The sequence below is a fragment of the Ranitomeya imitator genome, chromosome 3, assembly GCF_032444005.1.
Source record: "Ranitomeya imitator isolate aRanImi1 chromosome 3, aRanImi1.pri, whole genome shotgun sequence".
NCBI lineage: Eukaryota > Metazoa > Chordata > Amphibia > Anura > Dendrobatidae > Ranitomeya > Ranitomeya imitator.
This window is the reverse complement of record NC_091284.1, coordinates 268,071,067-268,095,782: the sequence shown is the minus strand read 5'-3', so window position 1 is coordinate 268,095,782 and position 24,716 is coordinate 268,071,067. Positions and strand designations below refer to the sequence as shown.

General features: G+C 47.1%; 1 protein-coding gene across 1 annotated transcript in view; it reads left to right on the top strand.

Moving 5' to 3' along the window:
• The first annotated feature begins 846 nt into the window (after positions 1-846).
• Positions 847-24,716, top strand: part of SLC30A2 (solute carrier family 30 member 2) — an 89,391-nt gene continuing 65,521 nt past the window's right edge. Inside the window, exon 1 of the mRNA XM_069756454.1 lies at positions 847-1,001. Coding sequence (XP_069612555.1) covers positions 958-1,001 — 44 coding nt within the window. The 5' untranslated portion in view covers positions 847-957. The remainder of the gene's footprint in view (positions 1,002-24,716) is intronic.

The following is a 24,716-nucleotide window of genomic DNA, read 5'->3' as shown; positions in this document are numbered from 1 at the left end:
CAGCTCCCATTAGCACCCATACATGAGGCACAGGCTCATTTCTCATGGTAGCACCATTGCATGAGGTGAAGGCTCAGCTCCCATTAGCACCCATACATGAGGCACAGGCTCATTTCTCATGGTAGCACCATTGCATGAGGTGAAGGCTCAGCTCCCATTAGCACCCATACACGAGGCACAGGCTCATTTCTCATGGTAGCGCCATTGCATGAGGTGAAGGCTCAGCTCCCATTAGCACCCATACATGAGGCACAGGCTCATTTCTCATGGTAGCACCATTGTATGAGGTGAAGGCTCAGCTCCCATTAGCACCCATACATGAGACACAGGCTCATTTCTCATGGTAGCGCCATTGCATGAGGTGAAGGCTCAGCTCCCATTAGCACCCATACATGAGGCACAGGCTCATTTCTCATGGTAGCGCCATTGCATGAAGTGAAGGCTCAGCTCCCATTAGCACCCATACATGAGGCACAGGCTCATTTCTCATGGTAGCACCATTGCATGAGGTGAAGGCTCAGCTCCCATTAGCACCCATACATGAGGCACAGGCTCATTTCTCATGGTAGCACCATTGCATGAGGTGAAGGCTCAGCTCCCATTAGCACCCATACACGAGGCACAGGCTCATTTCTCATGGTAGCACCATTGCATGAGGTGTAGGCTCAGCACCCTCCATGTGAGGCTCTCCGGAGGGATGACATGGCGCCCTCACCTCGGTTCCCTCCAGCAGTGCTGGAATGCGCGGCTCGTGTGCACTGACCCTGGCCATGAATGGAGGCGCTCCGGCTGTTCCACGCGGGAGGCGCTGTTACGATGTTTAGGAACTTTTGCAGCCGGCCCTTTGCACTCGGCGCTTCATTCACACGGACTCCGGGCAGATAAAGGACAGACATCCCGACATCGGTGAGAGCAGTCATAGCTGCGGACAGTGCGGAGCGGACAGAGTCGGACAATATGGACGTGGACGAGAAGCTGCAACTGCTCCATGGAGAGAACCGGTGAGACGCTCAGTATTGCCACCTGTGCGCGGCGGCTGCAGCCCGTGTCCGGGGGATGGGAGCACCGGGGCTGTGGGTCGGCATAGAATGTGACTGACCCCACGGGAAACGTTCTCGTGTGCACAGGGTGGGAGTCTCGGGGCTGTGGTTATCAGTGTCCTGTCACTGACCCCCCATGAGTTATTGGGGTCCACCTGAGATGGTCACATTACAGCCGGAGATGGAATCTCCCCCCTGAGTGACATTAGGTGGGCATGTACACCGGATTCAAGTTAGTCTGCAGTTAGCTATTAGATATTAGTTATTCGATTTTCATGTATGGCAGTTAGCTATTAGTTAGTTATTCGATTTTCCATGCATGGTGTTATACATAGAGTGGATATTGTTTGGGTAAAAATTTGATCAGGACTTTGAGACGTTTATTTTGACTACTTGTGGTCCTGGGTTATTCAAGTAAATCGCTTATGTCGCACATAATCAAACGCACTCAATCGTACGTAAATTCAATTTTAAAACAGGTACCCTTGACCACTAGTACTCAAAATGAACATATCAATGTCCTGAATAATATTTACCATAAAAAATATCAACTCTGTGTAGTTCTGAAGTTATTCACGTAAATCGCTTATGTCGCAAATAAACAAACGCACTCAATCATACGTAAGTTCAATTTGAAAACCGGTACCGTTGACCACTACTACTCAAAATGACCAGATCAATGTCCTGAATAATATTTACCAAAAAAATATCAACTCTATGTGTAGTTCAGAAGTTATTCACGTAAATCGCTTATGTCGCGAATAAACAAACGCACTTAATCGTACGTAAGTTCAATTTGAAAACAGGTACCCTGGACCACTAGTACTCAAAATGAACATATCAATGTCCTGAATAATATTTACCATAAAAAATATCAACTCTATGTGTAGTTCTGCAGTTATTCACGTAAATCGCTTATGTCGCGATCAGGATCCTGCTGTGCCATCGTTGGTCGGTGCAGAAAGTCCAGAACTTTATTTCGTCGCTGGACTCCCTGCAGACATCGCTGAATCGGCGTGTGTGATGCCGATCCAGCGATGTGTTCACTGGTAACCAGGGTAAACATCGGGTTACTAAGCGCAGGGCACCGCTTAGTAACCCGATGTTTACCCTGGTTACCAGGGGACCGGCATCGTTGGTCGCTGGAGAGCTGTCTGTGTGACAGCTCTCCAGCGACCAAACAGTGACGCTGCAGCGATCGGGATCGTTGTCTGGATCGCTGCAGCGTCGCTAATTGTGACGGTACCTTAAGCCAACTAGAACGCCAATAATACAACCCCGATGCAAAATAGCCACATAAATTTACGCCCTGCAATAGCTAACATGCACGTTGTAACGTTTCGTAAACTCAAACCTGTTAGTTCAACGACGGGTATAGACTCCACCACTGAGACATAACTAAAGTCTCTTATCTGCCTTTTAACCCCTTTACCCCCAAGGGTGGTTTGCACGTTAATGACCGGGCCAATTTTTACAATTCTGACCACTGTCCCTTTATGAGGTTATAACTCTGTAATGCTTCAACGGATCCTAGTGATTCTGACATTGTTTTCTCGTGACATATTGTACTTCATGACAATGGTAAAAATTCTTTGATAGTACCTGCGTTTATTTGTGAAAAAAACGGAAATTTGGCGAAAATTTCGCAATTTTCCAACTTTGAATTTTTATGCAATTAAATCACAGAGATATGTCACACAAAATACTTAATAAATAACATTTCCCACATGTCTACTTTACATCAGCACAATTTTGGAACCAAAATTTTTTTTTTGTTATGGAGTTATAAGGGTTAAAAGTTGACCAGCAATTTCTCATTTCTACAACACCATTTTTTTTTAGGGACCACATCTCATTTGAAGTCATTTTGAGGGGTCTATATGATAGAAAATACCCAAGTGTGACACCATTCTAAAAACTACACCCCTCAAGGTGCTCAAAACCATATTCAAGAAGTTTATTAACCCTTATGGTGCTTCACAGGAATTTTTGAATGTTTAAATAAAACTGAACATTTAACTTTTTTTCACAAAAGATTTAATTCAGCTCCAATTTGTTTTATTTTCCCAAGGGTAAGAGAAGAAATTGGACCCCAAAAGTTGTTGTACAATTTGTCCTGAGTACGCTGATAGCCCATATGTGGGGGTAAACCACTGTTTGGGCGGATGGGAGAGCTTGGAAGGGAAGGAGTGCCATTTGAACGCAGACTTAGATGGAATGGTCTGCAGGTGTCACATTGCGTTTGCAGAGCCCCTAATGTACCTAAACAGTAGAAACCCCACACAAGTGACACCATTTTGGAAAGTAGACCCCCTTAGGAACTTATCTAGATGTGTGCTGAGCGCTTTGACCCACCAAGGGCTTCACAGAAGTTTATAATGGAGAGCCGTAAAAATAAAACAAAAATTGTTTCCCACAAAAATTATTTTTTAGCCCCTAGTTTTGTATTTTCCCGAGGGTAACAGGAGAAATTGGACCCCACAATTTGTTGTCCAATTTGTCCTGAGTGCGCTGATACCCCATATGTGGGGGGGAACCACTGTTTGGGCGCATGGGAGGGCTCGGAAGGGAAGGAGCTCCATTTGGAATGAGGACTTAGATGGAATGGTCTGCAGGTGTCACATTGCATTTGCAGAGCCCCTAATGTACCTAAACAGTAGAAACCCCCCACAAGTGACACCATTTTGGAAACTAGACCCCCTAAGAACCTCATCTAGATGTGTTGTGATAGCTTTGAACCCCCAAGTGTTTCACTACAGTTTGTAACGCAGAGCCGTGAAAAAAAAAAAAAAAAAATCTTTCCCCCCCAAAATTATTTTTTAGCCCCCAGTTTTGTATTTTCCCGAGGGTAAGAGGAGAAATTCGACCCCAAAAGTTGTTGTCCAATTTGTCCTGAGTACGCTGATACCCCGTATGTTGGGGGGAACCACCGTTTGAGCGCATGGCAGAGCTCGGAAGGGAAGGAGCGCCATTTGGAATGCAGACTTAGATGGATGTTATGATAAGGTAATTCAGTACCGCAATGGACATAGAGGTCAGAGCACATACAGTGACATGACAATAACCCAAAAACATAGAACGAGCTCTGGGACGTGGAACTCTGCTGACCGCAATCCCTAATCCTCTCCAACCACACTAGAGGCAGCCGTGGATTGCGCCTAACGCTCCCTATGCAACTCGGCACAGCCTGAGAAACTAGCTAGCCTGAAGATAGAAAATAAGCCTACCTTGCCTCAGAGAAATACCCCAAAGGAAAAGGCAGCCCCCACATATAATGACTGTGAGTTAAGATGAAAAGACAAACGTAGAGATGAAATAGATTTAGCAAAGTGAGGCCCGACTTTCTGAACAGAGCGAGGATAGGAAAGGTAACTTTGCGGTCAACACAAAACCCTACAAAAACCACGCAAAGGGGGCAAAAAGACCCTCTGTACCGAACTAACGGCACGGAGGTACACCCTCTGCGTCCCAGAGCTTCCAGCAAGCAGGAAAAAACAAATAGACAAGCTGGACAGAAAAAAACAGCAAACAAAATAGCAAGCAGAACTTAGCTATGCAGAGCAGCAGGCCACAGGAACGATCCAGGAGGAAACAGGTCCAATACTAGAACATTGACTGGAGGCCAGGATCAAAGCACTAGGTGGAGTTAAATAGAGCAGCACCTAACGACTTCACCACATCACCTGAGGAAGGAAACTCAGAAGCCGCAGTACCACTTTCCTCCACCAATGGAAGCTCACAGAGAGAATCAGCCGAAGTACCACTTGTGACCACAGGAGGGAGCTCTGCCACAGAATTCACAACAGATGGAATGGTCTGCAGGCGTCACATTGCGTTTGCAGAACCGCTAATGTACCTAAACAGTAGAAACCCCCCACAAGTGACCCCATATTGGAAACTAGACCCCCCAGGGAACTAATCTAGATGTGTTGTGAGAACTTTCAACCCCCAAGTGTTTCACTACAGTTTATAACGCAGAGCCGTGAAAATAAAAAATCTTTTTTTTTCCCACAAAAAATATTTTTTAGCCCCCAGTTTTGTATTTTCCCAAGGGTAACAGGAGAAATTGGACCCCAAAAGTTGTTGTCCTATTTGTCCTGAGTACGCTGATACCCCATTTGTTGGGGTAAACCCCTGTTTGGGCACACGGGAGAGCTCGGAAGGGAAGAAGCACTGTTTTCTATTCGCCACGACAGCACCCACTAGAGAGAGAGGGGATCCGCCCCTAGGAACAGGAAACCTACAGAGAGATAAAAGGGGCGGCCCCCCCCCTCGCTCCTCAGTTGGTTTCCTGTTCCTAGAAGGGAACCCACAGAGAAAACTCTATGGCTAAGAAGAGGAAGGCCTGCCTGGGCTACCGCCTGTACCGACTCTGCTGAGCGACAGGGGTCCCAGAGCAGGTGGACAGTGTCAGGGGAATGTTCCTGCGGGCTCCCCCCTCATCTGGTGCGGCTGACAGGGAAGCCTGAAGGTGCCAACGGTCTCCCTGCTGGGACACCGTTGGGTAAGTGCTAATGAATGCACGGCGCAGTGTGGATACCTGCGGTAATGCCCTCCTAAGTGGAGCTGAGCAGCGGTGCGGCGTCCCTGGGCGGAATCTTCCCTCCGTTCCCTCCAGAGGTAAGAGGCGACATGGTGTGGGAAGCAGCGCTTAGGGCGCTTCCGGTATGCAGCAGACGCGGGCGCATGCGCAGTAGCGTCGGCGTCCCATGGAAGGAAGCTTGAACTTCCGGGGTCGCGGTGTCAGAGGACCATTTCCGGGGGAACCGCCATATTGGATTCCCCCATGCGATCCCAGTGTCCGGACGCCGGACTTGTGAGTAAAATTAGTCATTCCATATCTAGATGACCTATTGATTGTGGGTAAAGACCCCCTACAATGTGAGCAGAGGTTACGGGAAGTAGTGATTTCCTTACAATCCCTGGGGTGGCTGGTTAATTGGGAAAAATCTAGACTCCAGCCTGTTAAGTGTCAGAAATTCCTGGGGCTCCTTCTAGATTCAGCTGACCAGATTTGTAAGCTGCCTGAGGATAAGAAATTCTCCATAGTTGATAAGGTATCCTTAGCAATAGAAAATCGTAGTATGTCACTCAGACAGAGCATGTCATTACTAGGTTCTCTGACATCGTGTATTCCTGCGGTCCAGTGGGCTCAGGCTCATACTAGGCTTCTACAAAAATTTATATTCGAGGAAGACATCAAGAATAGAGGCTGTCTGGATAGAACAGTTTATCTAACAACGGAAGTATTACACTCCCTTAAGTGGTGGTTAAATCAGAAAAACCTTTCAAGGGGGGTTCTCTGGGTAATTTCCCCCTCTAGTATAGTGACCACAGATGCTGGTCCTAAAGGCTAGGGGGCACATTTTAAGGATCAGTGGGTTCAGGATCTTTGGTCTAGTTCGGAACTGGATAGTTCTTCGAATGTCAAAGAGTTGAGGGCGATATATTATTCCCTACTTCACTTTCTTCCTCAGCTCAGCGGCTCTCACACAAGAGTGTTCTCCGACAACACCACGGCAGTAGCTTACTTAAACCATCAAGGAGGTACGCGGTCGGACAGACTCAGGGAGCTGGCATCAGACATCATGGAATTAGCAGAAGGTCATCTGCTATCACTATCAGCAGTTCACATCAGGGGCACAGACAACTTTCGTGCCGATTTTCTGAGCCGTCACACCCTCCATCAAGGGGAATGGATGCTAAACAGAAAAATTTTCAAAATGATAACAGCGCAATGGGGTGTTCCTCAAATAGACTTGTTTGCCACAAGAGCCAACCGACAGGTCAGGGCGTTTGCCTCTCTAAACAGGGAGGACAAGCCGGACATACTCGATGCCCTCCAAGTACCCTGGACTTTCGACCTGGCATATGCTTTTCCTCCATGGAATCTACTACCTTTGGTAATAAGAAAAATAAGGGAAGAAGGAGCAAGAATTCTATTAATAGCCCCATTCTGGCCCAAAAGGCCATGGTTCTCATGGCTGAGGGCGATGTCAGTGTCGGACCCGTGGATTCTGCCTCAATCCAAGGACCTGCTCTCTCAGGGTCCGTTCCTTCATCCTCAGGCAAAGGGCATGAATTTAACTGCATGGAGTTTGAAAGGCAGTTACTAAATCTCGGGGTTTTCTAGTGGGTTAATAGATACTCTGATGAAAAGTAGAAAACCCTCAACTACCAGGATTTATGTTAGAATTTGGAGGAAATTCCTTCAATTCCATACTACACAACTTTCCGCTGATATTCCTATATTTCCAATATTGGAATTTCTACAAAAAGGTCTGGAATTAGGTCTTTCAGTAAGCACTCTGAAAGTACAGGTGTCAGCCTTAGGAGCTCTTTTTAATTTTGATGTAGCAGGTAATAAATGGATATCTCGGTTTATATCTGCCTGTGAGAGATCGAGACCAATTAGCATACCTCGGGTCCCTCAGTGGGATCTATCGATAGTCCTAAATGCATTGACACAGCCACCTTTTGAGCCTCTCCATGCAGCCTCACTAAAAAATATTTCTTTAAAAACGGTATTATTAGTGGCATTAGTTTCTGCCAGAAGAGTAAGTGATCTTCATGCTTTATCTATAGATCCTCCCTTTTTTGTGGTAACATCAGATAGGATACTTTTAAAAACAGATCCTTGTTATCTCCCTAAGGTGGCTTCTACCTTTCATAGATCCCAGGAGATCCTGTTACCTACCTTTTATGAGAACCACTCAACTCCAGAAGAAGAAAGACTTCACACCCTAGACGTAAAAAGGACTGTCTTAGCCTATTTAGAGAGAACTAGGGACTGGAGGAAGAGTAGGGCTCTCTTTGTGTCTTTTCAGGGTAAAACCAAGGGTGCCGGAGTCACAAAGAACACATTATCTCGCTGGATCAGAGAGGCAATAATCTTGGCGTATAAGGCTGGAGGGAAAGATCCTCCAATGCATGTGGGAGCGCACTCTACAAGAGCCTTGTCGACTTCCTGGGCAGAAAGGGCAAATGTGCCAATAGACCTTATATGTAAGGCTGCAACTTGGTCTTCACCGAATACCTTCTATAAGCATTATAGATTAGATCTATCCTCTGCTTCTGATCTAACTTTTGGTGTATCGGTCCTTGACTCAGTAAACCCACCCAGTCTATAGTCTCTGCAATTCTCTCTAGTGGGTGCTGTCGTGGCGAATAGAAAATACCGGATTACTCACCGGTAATGCTCTTTTATAGAGCCCACGACAGCACCCGTTCACATCCCTCCCTTTTCTGTATATAGTTGCACATGGTGCTTTTTTGGTGAGGTGTAAATATTAGAAGATATAGTATGAGGTTGTAAATATGTATATATATGTATATACCCGAACCTGTTAACTAAAACCTGGCGGCGGTTCCTCCTATTCTCTGTAAAACAACTGAGGAGCGAGGGGGGCCGCCCCTTTTATCTCTCTGTAGGTTTCCTGTTCCTAGGGGCGGATCCCCTCTCTCTCTAGTGGGTGTTGTCGTGGGCTCTATAAAAGAGCATTACCGGTGAGTAATCCGGTATTTTACTTTTTCAACGCAGAATTGGCTGGAATTGAGATCGGACGCCATGTCGCGTTTGGAGAGCCCCTGATGTGCCTAAACAGTGGAAACCCCCCAATTATAACTGAAACCCTAATCCAAACACACCCCTAACCCTAATCCCAACAGTAACCCTAACCACACCTCTAACCCTGACACACCCCTAACCCTAATCCCAAACCTATTCCTAAATGTAATCTCAACCCTAACTGTAACTTTAGCCCCAACCCGAACCCTAACTTTAGCCCCAACCCAAACTGTAGCCCTAACCCTAGCCCTAACCCTAACCCTAGCCCTAAACCTAACCCTACCCCTATAGGAAAAATGGAAATAAATACATTTTTTAAATTTTTCCCTAACTAAGGGGGTGATGAAGGGGGGTTTGATTTACTTTTATAGTGGGTTTTTTAGCGGATTTTTATGATTGGCAGCCGTCACACACTGAAAGACGATTTTTATTGCAAAAAACATTTTTTGCGTTACCACATTTTGAGAGCTATAACTTTTTCAATGTTTTGGTCCACAGAGTCATGTGAGGTCTTGTTTTTTGCGGGACGAGTTGACGTTTTTATTGGTAACATTTTCGGGCACGTGACATTTTTTGATCGTTTTTTATTCTGATTTTTGTGAGGCAGAATGACCAAAAACCAGCTATTCATGAATTTCTTTTGGGGGAGGCGTTTATACCGTTCCGCGTTTGGTAAAATTGATAAAGCAGTTTTATTCTTCGGGTCAGTACGATTACAGCGACACCTCATTTATATCATTTTTTATGTTTTGGCGCTTTTATACCATAAAAACTATTTTATAGAAAAAATAATTATTTTTGCATCGCTTTATTCTCAGGACTATAACTGTTTTATTTTTTTGCTGATGATGCTGTATGGCGGCTCGTTTTTGGTGGGACAAGATGAAGTTTTCAGCAGTATCACGGTTATTTATATCTGTCTTTTCTCTGATCGCCCATGACGGCACCACGGAGAGAGGGGATCCGCCCACCAAGGACAGGAAACCTACGGATAAAAAGGCGGTACCACTCTCCTGCATCAGTTGGTTTCCTGTCCTTGATGGGAGACCTACGGACTTACCAGTCAGCGTTGGAATTCCGGGGCCAACCAGTCCGATTCAGGCAGCTGGGGTCCCTCTGCCTCGGCTGGGGTGGTGACCCGAGGCACCACCGCTGGGGGCTAGTGGGCCTCAAGGGTGCGTGGAGGAGGTGACAAGGAGTTCGCGGTCACCTCCTCAGGTAAGATGCAGCAGCGGCAACATCCAGGGGGGTCCCTCTGTGGTTGCGGGAGGTGCGGCGTGGCCCTCCCCTAGCTCGCGTCAGCCTGCACACTGCAACGCCATCGGGCTTGCAGAGCCGCGCAATAAGGGTCTGCATAGGACCGGGGGTGCCGGTCAGCAGCGCCATATCTGTACTCCGGGCGCCATCTTGGAAAGTCGGCGCATGCCCGGAACTGCGCTGGTCTCGCGAGACGCCGGGGCGCCGCGGAAGCGATTGCGCAGGCGTCGGCGCTCCTCGCTGTAGCTGGACGCTCCATAGATCCCGACATGACGCTTAGGCGTTCTACAAGACGCAGGAGCGTCTGCGCAGGCGCCAGCGTTTCAGCGCTCCTCGTGCCGGCCGGGCGCTACTGCGCAGGCGCCGGGAAGTAGAAAAAAAAAAAAAAAAAAAAAGAGGAGCAGCGGGAAAGTTTAAATGGGAGGATTTACTTCCCCCCAGTGGCTCTGCAGTATATTGGCAGGAGCCTCAGGAGCAGTCGTGTCAGCGCCAGCGTAGCAAGTGTTGTTTTGCGCAGACCAGCAGCAGCAGTATGAGCGACCCGGCATCTCCCTTGCCTGAATCACCTCCACCTATAGCATCGCCGCAGCAGCAAAAAAGGCGGCAGCAGAAAGGTTACCAGGACACCAGCAAAGAACGCCAAAGGTCTCAACACAGCAAGGAGTCCAGCACGGCGTCGGGGAAAAAGCCAGAGGCTGAGAATTCCCAACCGGTATTTATGGGTCCTGGAGGTGGTAAGTTGATCTTCGTGAAAGTTAGAGACAGTAAGATTATTATTTGTCTCTTTTAGGGAAGGAAAAGCGTAGGTAAAACCAAGCACAAGGTCTGTGCCATCTGTAAAGAGGATCTTCCACTCGCCTGGGAGAAGCAGCTATGTAATTCCTGCATACAGCAGACGGTATCAGAAAGCCTGCCCGGGTTTGCAACAGATCTTAAAAACCTGATTAAAGAGCAGGTGGAAGACACCTTTAAATCCCTTAAAAGGGGAAGAAAACGGAGAAGGACCAGACACAGGTCCCCGTCCCCAGTCTCTAAATCTGACAGCGATAGTGCGAGTTCGGAATCCTCCGACTCCTCCTCCGCGTCTTCGTCATCCACTTCTTCCTCAGGAGGTCACAATTGTTTCCCATTAGAGGACACTGATGGCCTCATAAAGGCAGTGAGGAGTACTATGGGGTTAGTAGACTCCCACCCTAAAAAATCAGCACAAGACATTATGTTTGGGGGCTTAGAACAAAAAAAGAGGAGAGCTTTTCCGCTTAATGAAACAATTGCAGCGCTAATCAAAAAGGAATGGAAAAAACCCATGAAAAAGACTCTCCTAACTCCCAAAAGGAAATACCCCTTTGAGGATGAATCCTGCTCCTTTTGGGAAAAAGCCCCCAAATTAGATGTAGCAATAGCGAAAGCATCAAAGAAATTCGCTCTCCCGTTTGAGGACATGGGGGTCCTAAAAGACCCTATGGACAAGAAGGCGGATGCCTTCCTCAAGGGCTCTTGGGAGTCAGCGGGAGGAGGCCTGAAACCGGCAGTGGCAGCAGCATGCACATCTCGCTCCCTAATGATCTGGTTGAATCAACTAGAGGGTCAATTAAAGGGGAAAACTTCCCGAGACTTGATGCTAAAGACATTACCCGTAATAAGGGGAGCTGCGGCCTTTCTGGCTGACGCCTCGGCAGACTCTATAAGATTAGCTGCCAGGTCGGCAGTATTTGCTAATGCGGCCAGGCGTGCCCTCTGGCTTAAGAATTGGCCTGGCGATCTACAAACAAAAACAAAATTGTGTACTATCCCCTGCGAAGGGGAGTTTTTGTTCGGTTCCACATTAGATGATATCTTGGAAAAAGCAGGGGACAAGAAAAAGTCCTTTCCCTCTCTAGGTCTCCCCTCTTACAGGAAGCCCTTTCGAAACAAGAGGTTTTTCCGTAAGAACCCTGGGAGAGGCCAGGGAAAGTGGGAGGATAAGAGGAACAAGAACAAGGGGTTCATCTTTAACAAAAACCCCAGCGATACCAAGAAGCCTTCTCAATGAAGGTTCGCCCCAGGTGGGAGGGAGATTATCTCTCTTTCTCCCAGCCTGGAAAAAGATTACCTCCAGTCAATGGATTCTAAACATCATAGAATCAGGTCTGAGGCTGACATTCAAAAAATGGCCCCGTCCCTCTTTTACGATGACATCTATAAGATCTTCGGCAGAAGAACAGCTGGCACTGGAAAACGAGGTCATCGGGCTAGTAAAAAAGGGAGTACTCCTGGAGGTTCCCCCACAAGAAAGAGGGCAAGGGTACTATTCCCCTCTATTCCTGAGGAAGAAACCAGACGGTTCCTTCAGGACCATTATAAATCTAAAAAAACTAAACGATTACTTGGACGTTCAAGCATTCAAGATGGAAACGATAAAATCATCTATCAAAATGTTGTTTCCCCAATGCTTCATGGTGGTCCTGGACCTAAAGGACGCATATTATCACGTCCCAATACACAAGGATCACCAGAGGTTCCTCAGGATGGCAGTTCACATCAGGGGAGTCCTAAATCACTTCCAATTTTCAGCTCTACCATTTGGCCTTGCCATAGCCCCGAGGGTTTTCACAAAGCTGATAGCAGAGGTAATGGCTCACCTCAGGGAAGAAAATACCCTAATCGTTCCATATCTGGACGATTTCTTGGTGATAGGCTCCTCCCCGCAACATTGCGAGGATCAACTGGCAATAGTGATGCATTCTTTAAAGAAATTGGGCTGGCTAATAAACGTAGGGAAGTCCAGACTAATGCCTTCTCAGGTCCAGGAGTACCTAGGTCTCACTCTAGACTCCAAAAAGATGGAGTGTCGGCTCCCAGAGAACAAGATACAAAAACTAAAAAGTTTAGTATCAAGAACCCAATCTCTCCCCTCCATAACACTCCGTCAGGCCATGTCCCTCTTAGGCTCCATGACCTCTTGTATTCCAGCGGTCCAGTGGGCCCAATTACATTCGAGAGTCCTTCAATGGCAGATATTATCGGAGCAAATCCATCTAGGAGGGCATTTAGACGGGCAGTTGACTCTATCTCCTCGCACCAATCACTCTCTAACATGGTGGAAATCGCAGGAAAATCTTTCCCAGGGAGTCCCATGGGTAATTCAGGTCTCGAAAGTCCTGACTACAGACGCAAGCCCTTCAGGGTGGGGGGCCCATCTGGGCGACCTAGTAGCCCAGGGCATTTGGTCTCCATCTCTGGTAAACAAATCCTCCAACATGAAGGAACTCCTTGCAGTAAAATTTGGCCTTCAAGAATTCTTGGGGGTCCTTCACTCTCACCATGTAAGAGTAATGTCGGACAACCGGGTGGTAGTATCTTACCTAAATCACCAGGGGGGTACCCGTTCCAAAAATCTAATGGAAGTGACCGACTCAATCCTGCAAATAGCCGAGAGCAATCTCTTATCCCTAACAAGCCTACACATAAAGGGAGTAGACAATTACAAAGCAGACTTCCTCAGCCGGTCCAGCCTAAAACAGGGGGAATGGGAACTAAATCGGTCAATATTCACCCAGATCACAGAAAGATGGGGTGTTCCCAAAATAGATCTCTTTGCGAGCCATCTAAACAAAAAAGTAGCCTCCTTTTGCTCCCTATCTCCTCTGGGGAACCCAGTAGCGGTGGACGCTTTCCTGATATCTTGGGGTCACCATCTTGTCTATGCCTTCCCTCCTCTTATTCTGATTCCAGCAGTGCTGAGGAAGATTCGGGAGGACGGGGCGCTGGTCATCCTAATTGCCCCGTTCTGGCCGAAGAGACCTTGGTTCTCATGGATGAGGAAGATGTCAATATCCGACCCTTGGGTATTACCAGACCTTCAGGATCTATTGTCGCAGGGCCCAGTCTGTCACCCTCGAGTCAAGAACTTGCACTTGACAGCTTGGCTCTTGAAAGGAAATTATTAGAGAGCAGAGGGTTCTCTCCGGGGCTAATCTCAACCCTGTTACAAAGTAGGAAGCCGGTTACAACAAAACAATACGGCAAGGTATGGAAAAAATTTCTGTCTTCTTCAGGTGTAAGAATAGGGAAAGAAATTCCCCTTACTTCCATACTAGAATTCCTACAAAATGGGTTGGAGATGGGGTTGGCCACTAGTACCCTAAAAGTTCATGTGGCAGCTTTGGGAGCCCTATTCAATTTTGACTTGGCTTCAAACAGATGGGTCTCTAGATTCATCAGGGCAGCAGGAAGATCGAGGCCTCTTCCAGTAAAAGTTGTTCCTCAATGGGACTTAAACTTGGTCCTTAAAGCCCTGACTAGTACTCCATTTGAACCATTACGCGAAGCTTCACTGAAAAATTTATCTCTAAAAACTGCTCTGTTAGTCGCCCTCACTTCTGCCCGTAGGGTTAGCGACTTACAGGCTCTCTCAGCTAATCCTCCCTACACACAATTTCTAGAGGATAGAGTCATTTTAAAAATAGACCCAGCATATCTACCGAAAGTGGCTTCAAAATTTCACAGGTCCCAAGAGATATCTCTCCCCTCCTTCTGTCCCAACCCTAAAAATAAGGAGGAACAAACCTTACATACACTAGATGTAAAAAGGTGTCTCTTACATTACATAGAAGCCACTAGAGAGAGTAGGGAGGATCCCTCTCTGTTTGTGTGTTTCCAGGGTCCCCGGAAGGGGAAAAAAGCATCCAAAGCCACCATAGCAAGATGGATCACGGACGCCATCAGTCTCTCATACTCGGCAAGTGGGATGTCCGTTCCAGGGGAGGTTAAGGCTCACTCAACAAGGGCAGTGGCAACTTCCTGGGCGGAGAAAGCCGGAGCTTCTATAGACCAGATATGTAGAGCTGCTACCTGGTCTTCACCATCCACATTCTATAGGCACTATAGATTGGACCTAATCTCCTCTTCAGACCTTACTTTCGGTAAAAGGGTTCTGGAGGCGGTGGTCCCTCCCTGAATGTACTATCTATGCAATTCTCTCCGTGGTGCCGTCATGGGCGATCAGAGAAAAATATAGTTCTTACCGATAACGGTATTTCTCTGAGCCCATGACGGCACCCGTACATTCCCTCCCTTCACTTATGGGTGCGCACATCAAATTAGTGCCATAGTCTATTTATAGTCTTTAAACACGCGGTATCTCGTTATGATAAACAGTTAAAATTTACAAATGTTTTAGTAGTCTCCCATCGTTCTCTATGTAAAACAACTGATGCAGGAGAGTGGTACCGCCTTTTTATCCGTAGGTTTCCTGTCCTTGGTGGGCGGATCCCCTCTCTCCGTGGTGCCGTCATGGGCTCAGAGAAATACCGTTATCGGTAAGAACTATATTTTTTGATCGCGTGTTATTCCACTTTTTGTTCAGCGGTATGATAATAAAGCGTTGTTTTTTGCCTCGTTTTTTTTTTTTTTTTCTTACGGTGTTTACTGAAGGGGCTAACTAGTGGGCCAGTTTTATAGGTTGGGCCGTTACGGACGCGGCGATACTAAATATGTGTACTTTTATAGTTTTTTTTTTTTATTATTTAGATAAAGAAATGTATTTATGGGAATAATATTTTTTTTTTTTTTCATTATTTTGAAATATTTTTTTTTACACATTTGAAAAATTTTTTTTTTACTTTGTCCCAGGGGGGGACATCACAGATCGGTGATCTGACAGTTTGCACAGCACTCTGTCAGATCACCGATCTGATAGCAGTGCAGGCTGCTTCACAGTGCCTGCTCTGAGCAGGCTCTGTGAAGCCACCTCCCTCCCTGCAGGACCCGGATCCGCGGCCATCTTGGATCCGGGTCTGGAACAGGCAGGGAGGGAGGTAAGACCCTCGCAGCAACGCGATCACATTGCGTTGCTGCGGGGGGGCTAAGGGAAGCCCGCAGGGAGCCCCCTCCCTGCGCGATGCTTCCCTGCACCGACGGCACATCGCGATCATCTTTGATCGCGGTGTGCCAGGGGTTAATGTGCCGGGGGCGGTCCGTGACCGCTCCTGGCACATAGTGCCGGATGTCAGCTGCGATAGGCAGCTGACACCCGGCCGCGATCGGCGGCGCTCCCCCCGTGAGCGCCGCCGATCGCGCTGGACGTACTATCCTGTCCATGGTCATAGGGGCCCACCCCACCTCGACGGGATAGTACGTCCGATGTCAGAAAGGGGTTAAAAATCTTAATGTGCCTATGGCTGCTCTTCGTACATCAAAACATTCCTAAGCCAACAACCTAAAAATTTTATGCGCATTAAAATTATCCACTGTATTTAAAATGCATGAATGTTCCACTTTTCACAATGACACAACTCACTTTAGTTGCATTTCATAGATATTACAAGGATTGGTAACAAATAAAATGTGTGTCTAATAATCAGTTTACTAAAACCATACTACTAAATCAACAACCTTGATCAGGTACATAATACTTAATAATCCACATATTTTGAAATTATTGTCAGTGACATGAATATAATAAACATTTATAATATGTATACTTTCTAATATTATTATAAATTAATTTCACATAATTTGTGCCTATAATACATAGAGTATGAATATCTATTTGAAGCACTACTTCCTTGCACACTAGTTGACAAGATGATACTTGTCAACAATATTCATACATACACTGTAGCAGTTTCGTATTAAGACAAAAATTTTAAAGCAAGACCTCCAATATCTAACCTTTTTGAGATATCAAAACAAAAATGATTCAAAAAATTTACATTAAGCAAGTACATTTTTAAGTAAAATGTTGAGACTGATCTCATCATTTACTTTTATTCTTAAACATATTAAAAATTTTATATACCCAAATATAAATTTAACTTTCAAACAGGACAAACACAACAACACTGAAATTCAGACTTAACTTACACTGTAACCTCAACTCCAGTATGCCAATTCAACACTTACCATGGACAGATGACGTTCACAGACAATCCTCCAAGTAGGGCCGCTCTATGGCATACTTCGATGGCTTCCAAGTAAGTGTATCACTTCAGAACAGATCAGTGATGACATGGACTCTTTCAATGCCTAACATGGGTTGAGTTTCTTAAAATTTGGTCACACATGATGGTATTCTGTTTACCATGTGATAAGACCCTCATTGTTTCTACAAGACTCTAAAGGTACCGTCACATTAAGCGACGCTGCAGCGATATAGACAACGATGCCGATCGCTGCAGCGTCGCTGTTTCGTCGCTGTGTGGTCCCTGGAGAGCTGTCACACAGACAGCTGTCCAGCTACCAACGATGCCGAAGTCCCCGGGTAACCAGGGTAACCATCGGGTTACTAAGCACAGGGGTGCGCTTAGTAACCCGATGTTTACCCTGGTTACCATTATAAATGTAAAAAAAACAAACACTACATACTCACATTCCGGTCTCAGCTTCCCTGCACTGTCTCAGCGCCGGCCGGCCGTAAAGCAGAGCGGTGACGTCACCGCTATGCTTTACGGCCGGCCGGCGCTCACAGTCAGTGCGGGAAGCTGACGGCGAGGGGACTGACACCGGAATGTAAGTATGTAGTGTTTGGGTGTTTTTACATTTACAATGGTAACCAGGGTAAACATCGGGTTACTAAGCGCGGCCCTGCGCTAAGTAACCCGATGTTTACCCTGGTTACCAGTGAAGACATCGCTGAATCGGCGTCACACACGCCGATTCAGTGATGTCTGCGGGAGATCCAGCGACGAAATAAAGTTCTGGCCTTTCTGCTCCGACCAACGATGTCACAGCAGGATACAGATCGCTGCTACGTGTCAAACACATTGAGATCGCTATCCAGGACGCTGCAACGTCACGGATCGCTGTCATTCTCATTCAAAAGTTGCTCAGTGTGAAAGTACCTTTAGGAGTGTAGTTTACAGTTCCTGTTGACTCATGTAATTACCTTTGCCAGGGAAGGTCACAGACTCAGATAAATCAATTATGCTAACCTTTCATTGTATTGCTCGATTCTATGTAAATTAGCTGACTCTATCTCATCTCTAGACACCATAAAGGTACCTTCACACATAACGATATTGTTAACGATATCGTTGCTATTTGTGACGTAGCAACGATATCGTTAATGAAATCGTTCTGTGTGACAGCGACCAACGATCAGGCCCCTGCTGTGCTGTCGTTGGTCGCTGAATAAAGTCCAGAACTTTATTTCGTCGCTGGACTCCCTGGAGACATCGCTGGATCGGCGTGTGTGACACCGATCCAGCGATGTCTTCACTGGTAACCAGGGTAAACATCGGGTAACTAAGCGCAGGGCCGCGCTTAGTAACCCGATGTTTACCCTGGATACCAATCTAAAAGTTAAAAAAACAAACACTACATACTTACCTAACGCTGTCTGTCCTCCAGCGCTGTGCTCTGCACTCCTCCTGTACTGTCTGTGAGCCGGAAAGCAGAGCGGTGACGTCACCGCTCTGCTTTCCGGCTCACAGACAGTACAGGAGGAGAGCAGAGAAGCAGAGCGCAGCGCTGGAGGACAGACAGCGGTAGGTAAGTATCTAGTGTTTGTTTTTTTTAACTTCTAGCATGGTATCCAGGGTAAACATCGGGTTACTAAGCGCGGCCCTGCGCTTAGTTACCCGATGTTTACCCTGGTTACCGGCATCGTTGGTCGCTGGAGAGCTGTCTGTGTGACAGCTCTCCAGCGACCAAACAGCGACGCTGCAGCGATCCGGATCGTTGTCGGTATCGCTGCAGCGTCGCTTAATGTGAAGGGGCCTTTAGTACTAAGGATATTATGTTTGCGGCTTGGAATCTAGCACACTCTTATTCCACCAATCATGAAGCCCCAAGTCTGAATTGAGAGCTCAGGGGTATAGAAGGACTGTCCAGTGACCAAGTCTCTCTTGCTGCATGGTACCAATTTTTGATCTGCGGATCCGATTGGCAGGCCATAACCGAGCATGGATTATAAGACTACATGGACTTCAGCATCGAATGCAAGGATTCGGCTGAGATATCAAAGACTACATAAGGATGGTATACAGCTTGGGACAATCCAGTCTCCTGACTACAGAATTTGCGGTACTCAGTCAGCTTCCTAAATCTGGCATTATTGCGTTCTCGGTGGGTGCCCGCCGAAAGCGGGGTGCTGCTGGCTTGGAGTGAGTAGCCCTGGAAGCTCTGATGAACGGATATTATAATCCCTGGGGAGCCAGTGCAAGGGTGAGAAACTTGCCTGTTACATTTTGTGTTTTGCTGGTTGTGTGATATATGCCATTAATTGTTTGGAGATCCAAGAAAGTCCTAATATTGTGATTCCCTCACCCTCTGTTGTCTGAGTAGTGTTCCACCCACTGTTGAGGAGGTCGGGCGTTCAGTTGGGATGAGCCATGGTCCATGCTGTCTTTGTAAAGGCGGTCGGGACAGCGGACGAGAGCACCCACTGACCCCCATGTCTACACAAGAACCACTATGTAAAGTTAAAAAAGGTTAAGAATGACGATACAATTACATATAAATAATTTGATGACATAAAACTTTATTAAGTGTAATTTCACACACAAACTTAGCATCTGTTCAACAACCCTTGAATTGAACATAGATTAGTGGGTTAAGCCCTTATGGAAACTTCAAGTAAGTTGTGATAGCAGCGATGTACCTATAAAATGTTTCACATGTGGAGTTAGCATATTTTGTATAATTCTTCAAAAATACATAGAGTTCTGAATTTTTGGGACAAAATTTGTTAGATTGAGTACGATTGATTATGTGCGACAAAAGCGATTTACGTGAATAACTTCTGAACTACACATAGAGTTGATATTTTTTTTGGTAAATATTATTCAGGACATTGATCTGGTCATTTTGAGTACTAGTGGTCAAGGGTACCTGTTTTCAAATTGAATTTACGTACGATTGAGTGCGTTTGATTATGTGCGACATAAGCGATTTACTTGAATAACCCAGGACCACAAGTAGTCAAAATAAACGTCTCAAAGTCCTGATCAAAATTTTACCCAAACAATATCCACTCTATGTATAACACCATGCATGGAAAATCGAATAGCTAACTAATAGCTAACTGCCATACATGAAAATCGAATAACTAACTAATATCTAATAGCTAACTGCAGACTAACTTGAATCCGGTGGCATGTACTGCGATATTTCAGCACTGAGCCCTAGTTTTATGGAATATTGGATGTGAGCTAAATTCCGCATAATGCACACCTCCCATATGATGCGCTGCGTTTGCGCTAAATTCCACATTTACTAGGGTATGTGTCCACGTTCAGGATTGCATCAGGATTTGGTCAGGATTTTATGCAGGTAACTGGCACCTGAGGTCACTGGCAGGTCACCTGCGCTGTCCTTGCGTTGTTTCTGCAATGTAAGGACATGCTGCGTTCTTAAAAGACGCATGTGCGTTTTCACTGGTCTGCCACATGCATCTTTTAATGCATAGTGGAGACGGGATTTCATTAAAACCCCTCCACTATGCTGTAACATCTGAACGCTGCGTCAAAAACGCTGCGTTTCCTGAACGTGGAAACATACTCTTAGGCTTCTTTTACACTTACCGTGTTTTTTTGCCGCCCTTTATTGTGGGCCTTTTTTTTGCAGGGCGTATTGCCACAATTTTCACGGTCTGCCTCAATAACGGACCGCAAAAACTTGTTGATCACCGTTTATCGGTTTTCAATACTATTGCAAAAGTATTGGAGGGGGGGAATGGCGTTCCGCAAAACCGGAAGTCACGGTGCACCTCAAAAAGCTTCTGTTGTTTTTGCAGCCCCATTGATTTTTCAATGGAGGCCGTGTCCGTAAGCCGTGAAAAATATTGAGCAGGCTCGATTATTTTTTCACAGCCGTAGATGCGGCCATACGGAGTACGGCGCTCCTTGGAATTATTACGGTCCCATAGAAATCCATTGGGGTCGTGAAAACGGGACGCAAAACCACGGTAAGTGTAAAAGAAGCCTAATGCACACCTTTCGTATGATACGCTGCGTGTGCGCTAAATTGCGCATTAATGCACACCTCCCATATGATACGCTGCGTGTGCGCTAAATTCCGTATTAATGCACACCTTCCATATGATACGCTGCGTGTGCGCTACATTCCGCATTAATGCACACCTCCCATATGATACGCTGCGTGTGCGCTAAATTCCGCATTAATGCACACCTCCCATATGATACGCTGCGTGTGCGCTAAATTCCGCATTAATGCACACCTCCCATATACACTGCGTGTGCACTAAATTCCGCATTAATGCACACCTCCCATATGATACGCTGCGTGTGCGCTAAATTCCACATTAATGCACACCTCTCATGATATGCTGTGTGTGCGCGCTAAATTTTGCATTAATGCACATCTCCCATTTTTTACATGCTGTGCTCACTAAATTCCCCTGTATGGTGCACATCTCATAGGATGCCCTAAATTTTTCAATGTGGTGCGTGCATACTTTAAAGGGAACCTGTCACCCCCAAAATCGAAGGTGAGCTAAGCCCACCGACATCAGAGGCTTATCTACAGCATTCTGTAATGCTGTAGATAAGCCCCCGATGTATCCTGAAAGATGAGAAAAAGAGGTTAAATTATACTCACCCAGGGACGGTCCCACTACGGTTCTGGTCCGAGTGGCGTGGCGGTCCGGTCCGGGGCCTCCCATCTTCTTACGATGATGTCCTCTTCTTGTCTTCACGCTGCGGCTCCAGCGCAGGCGTACTTTGCCTGCCCTGTTGAGGGCAGAGCAAAGTACTGCAGTGCGCCGGGCCTCTCTGACCTTTCCCAGCGCTTGCGCACTGCAGTACTTTGCTCTGCCCTCAACAGGGCTCACAAAGTACGCCTGCACTGGAGCCGCAGCGTGAAGACAAGAAGAGGACGTCATCGTAAGAAGATAGGAGGCCCCGGACAGGACCGCAACGTCCATCGGACCAGAACCGCAGCGGGACCGCCCTGAGTATAATCTAACATCTTTTTCTCATCTTTCAGGATACATCGGGGGTTTATCTACAGCATTACAGAATGCTTTAGATAAGCCCCTGATGGCGGCGGGCTTAGCTCACCTTCGATTTTGGGGGTGACAGGTTCCCTTTAATATGCATTTTTTATTTTAGTCTCGTTGCATCCCACAAGGTCCTGTCCCCACGACCAGCAAAAATTCAACTGCTTTCAACTTTTTGTGACTTAACTGGACACAGTCACTGCACCTCAATGCCACCCTGTCCTTCATCTTCAAAATTAATGGCCAAGCACTCCTCTATAGTGGAATAGGCCACTTACGTCGGCAGGAGCTTGCGGCTTAGGTTCAACACAGGGTGATCTTGGTTCCCAGAGTTGACATGGCTAAGCACTGCATCGAGGCCAAGCTCGCTGGTGTTGTTCTGTACTAAGAAAGGCCGACTGTAGTCGATCGCCCTTAGCACAGGGGAAATGTGAAACCCGAAAGGCCACCTCACAGTCATTTATCCAATTGACTGTATGGGGTAGGTTCCTCTTGGTGAGGTCTGTCAAGGGTTTTGCAAGGCTACTATAGTGTACAAAGCGCCTATAGTACCCTGCAGTGTTCAAGAAGGACCTCACCTGCTTCTTGGTCCTGGGGATTGGCCAGGACGCAATAGTGTCCACTTTCCCATGCTCTGGCTTCAGAGTACCCCTGCCTACCCGGTGCCCCAGGTAGTGGACCTCGCTCATGCCCATCTGGCATTTTCCTGGCTTGATTGTCAAGCCTGCTTGGCGAATGCTCCTGAGCACCTGCCGCAGATGGTCGAGGTGATCCTCTCAGGTGGGACTGAAGATGACAATGTCATCCAGGTACACCACCACGTACCTCTCCAGTCTCTGGAGCAGGTTGGTGACCATCCTCTGGAATGTGGCGGGAGAATTCTTCATGCCTAAAAGCTTGACCATGAACTCATACAGCCCAAAGGGGGTGATAAAGGCAGACTTCTCCTATGCCTCGGGGCTCAGGGGAATCTGTCAATATCCCCGGCTCAGATCCATAATGGATTATCTAGCTCATGCTAGCTAACTGCTCAAGCAGCTCCTCGATGCGTGGCAATGGGTGTGCATCTGAGGCTGTTATGGCGTTGAGCCCCCGTCACACGCTCTTAAGGTACCTTCACACTAAACGATATCGCTAGCAATCCGTGACATTGCAGCGTCCTCGCTAGCGATATCGTTTAGTTTGACACGCAGCAGCGATCAGAATCCTGCAGTGATGTCGTTGGTCGGGGCTAGAGGGCCAGACCTTTCTTTGGTCGCTGGCTCTCCCGCTGACATCGCTGAATCGGCGTGTGACACCGATTCAGCGATGTCTTCGCTGGTAACCAGGGTAAACATCGGGTTACTAAGCGCAGGGCCGCGCTTAGTAACCCGATGTTTACCCTGGTTACCATCCTAAAAGTAAAAAAAACAAACGCTACATACTTACCTACCGCTGTCTGTCCCCGGCGCTCTGCTTCTCTGGTCTGGCTGTGAGCACAGCGGCCGGAAAGCAGAGCGGTGACGTCACCGCTCTGCTTTCCGGCTGCCCGGCGCTCACAGCCAGAACAGAGAAGCAAAGCGCCGCGGACAGACAGCTGAAGGTAAGTATGTAGCGTTTGTTTTTTTTACTTTTAGGATGGTAACCAGGGTAAACATCGGGTTACTAAGCGCGGCCCTGCGCTTAGTAACCCGATGTTTACCCTGGTTACCGGCATCGTTGGTCGCTGGAGAGCGGTCTGTGTGACAGCTCTCCAGCGACCAAACAGCGACGCTGCAGCGATCCGGATCGTTGTCTGGATCGCTGCAGCGTCGTTTAGTGTGAAGGTACCTTTAGACCATTAAATCACCCCCAACTTCAGCATCTCACCAGTCTCTTGGCACATGACGTGCTGCAACTCGTCCGATATTTGATAGGATGTCCGCAGGATTGGGGTATGATTCCTGGTGTCCACTTTGTGGACCGCTACCTCTGTCCTTCCAGGCATGTTGGTAAACACAGCCTGGAAGGATTTTAGCGTTGCTTGCAGCTGAGACCGCTGGTTTGTGGATAGCAAGGCGCTTATCTCCACATCCTCTATGGCCGGCCTTCGCTTGGGCCATGTTCAGTCCCCGGGGCCTGTGGCTGCAAATATGGTTCTGTGAGATGCTGGATCTCTTCACCTTACTTACAATTGGTGACATTCGCAGATAGCTTAACTCAGCTGCAGGCACACGTTATGAAGAATCCAGAAGAGACTTTGATTTCTTTAAGAATTCTTTTTCAATGCATACAAACAGCAGCAGGTAAAAAAGACTTTCTTCAGACAGGCTGAAAGCACATGTGCCTCTAATGAAACCAAGATGGAGACTGAGACACAGGGAGAAGGCGGAAGTGACATGACACCCAGCAGAGGGAGGCAGGGAGACAGAAGGGATAAACTTCATGGAAAGGGAGGATTTAAGCTATGCAAAACACAGGAACACATAGCAACAATAAACAATATGAGAGACTGCAATACAGCATGTAAAATGTACCGGACAGTCTGTAAAATGTCTCATTCATGGGACATAAAAGGCCACATGTCCAAGAGGGGGTCTTCCTCCCCATCCTCGGGCAGGTTGCAGACCGGTAGGACGCAGGCTTCAGGTTCTTGATGAGCCTTCATTAACGTGGAAGGCCTTTCTCCTACCCAGAGTGTGGTCAAGAGTGACCACATAGGTGACTGTGTTGAGCTGTTGGTGTATGACGTATGGGCCTTCCCAGGTTGCCTGAAGCTTGTCTATTGGTACGAGGACCGGCACCCACACCTGATAGGTCCGCTCTCGGGTGTTCTGTTCATTCCAATGCTTTTGGTCAGCCTGGGCCTGAGACATGTTGTCGTGCACCAACTGCATCAAGGTCTGCATCTTGTCACAGAAGCGCAGGACACACTCCACGATGGACACTCTTG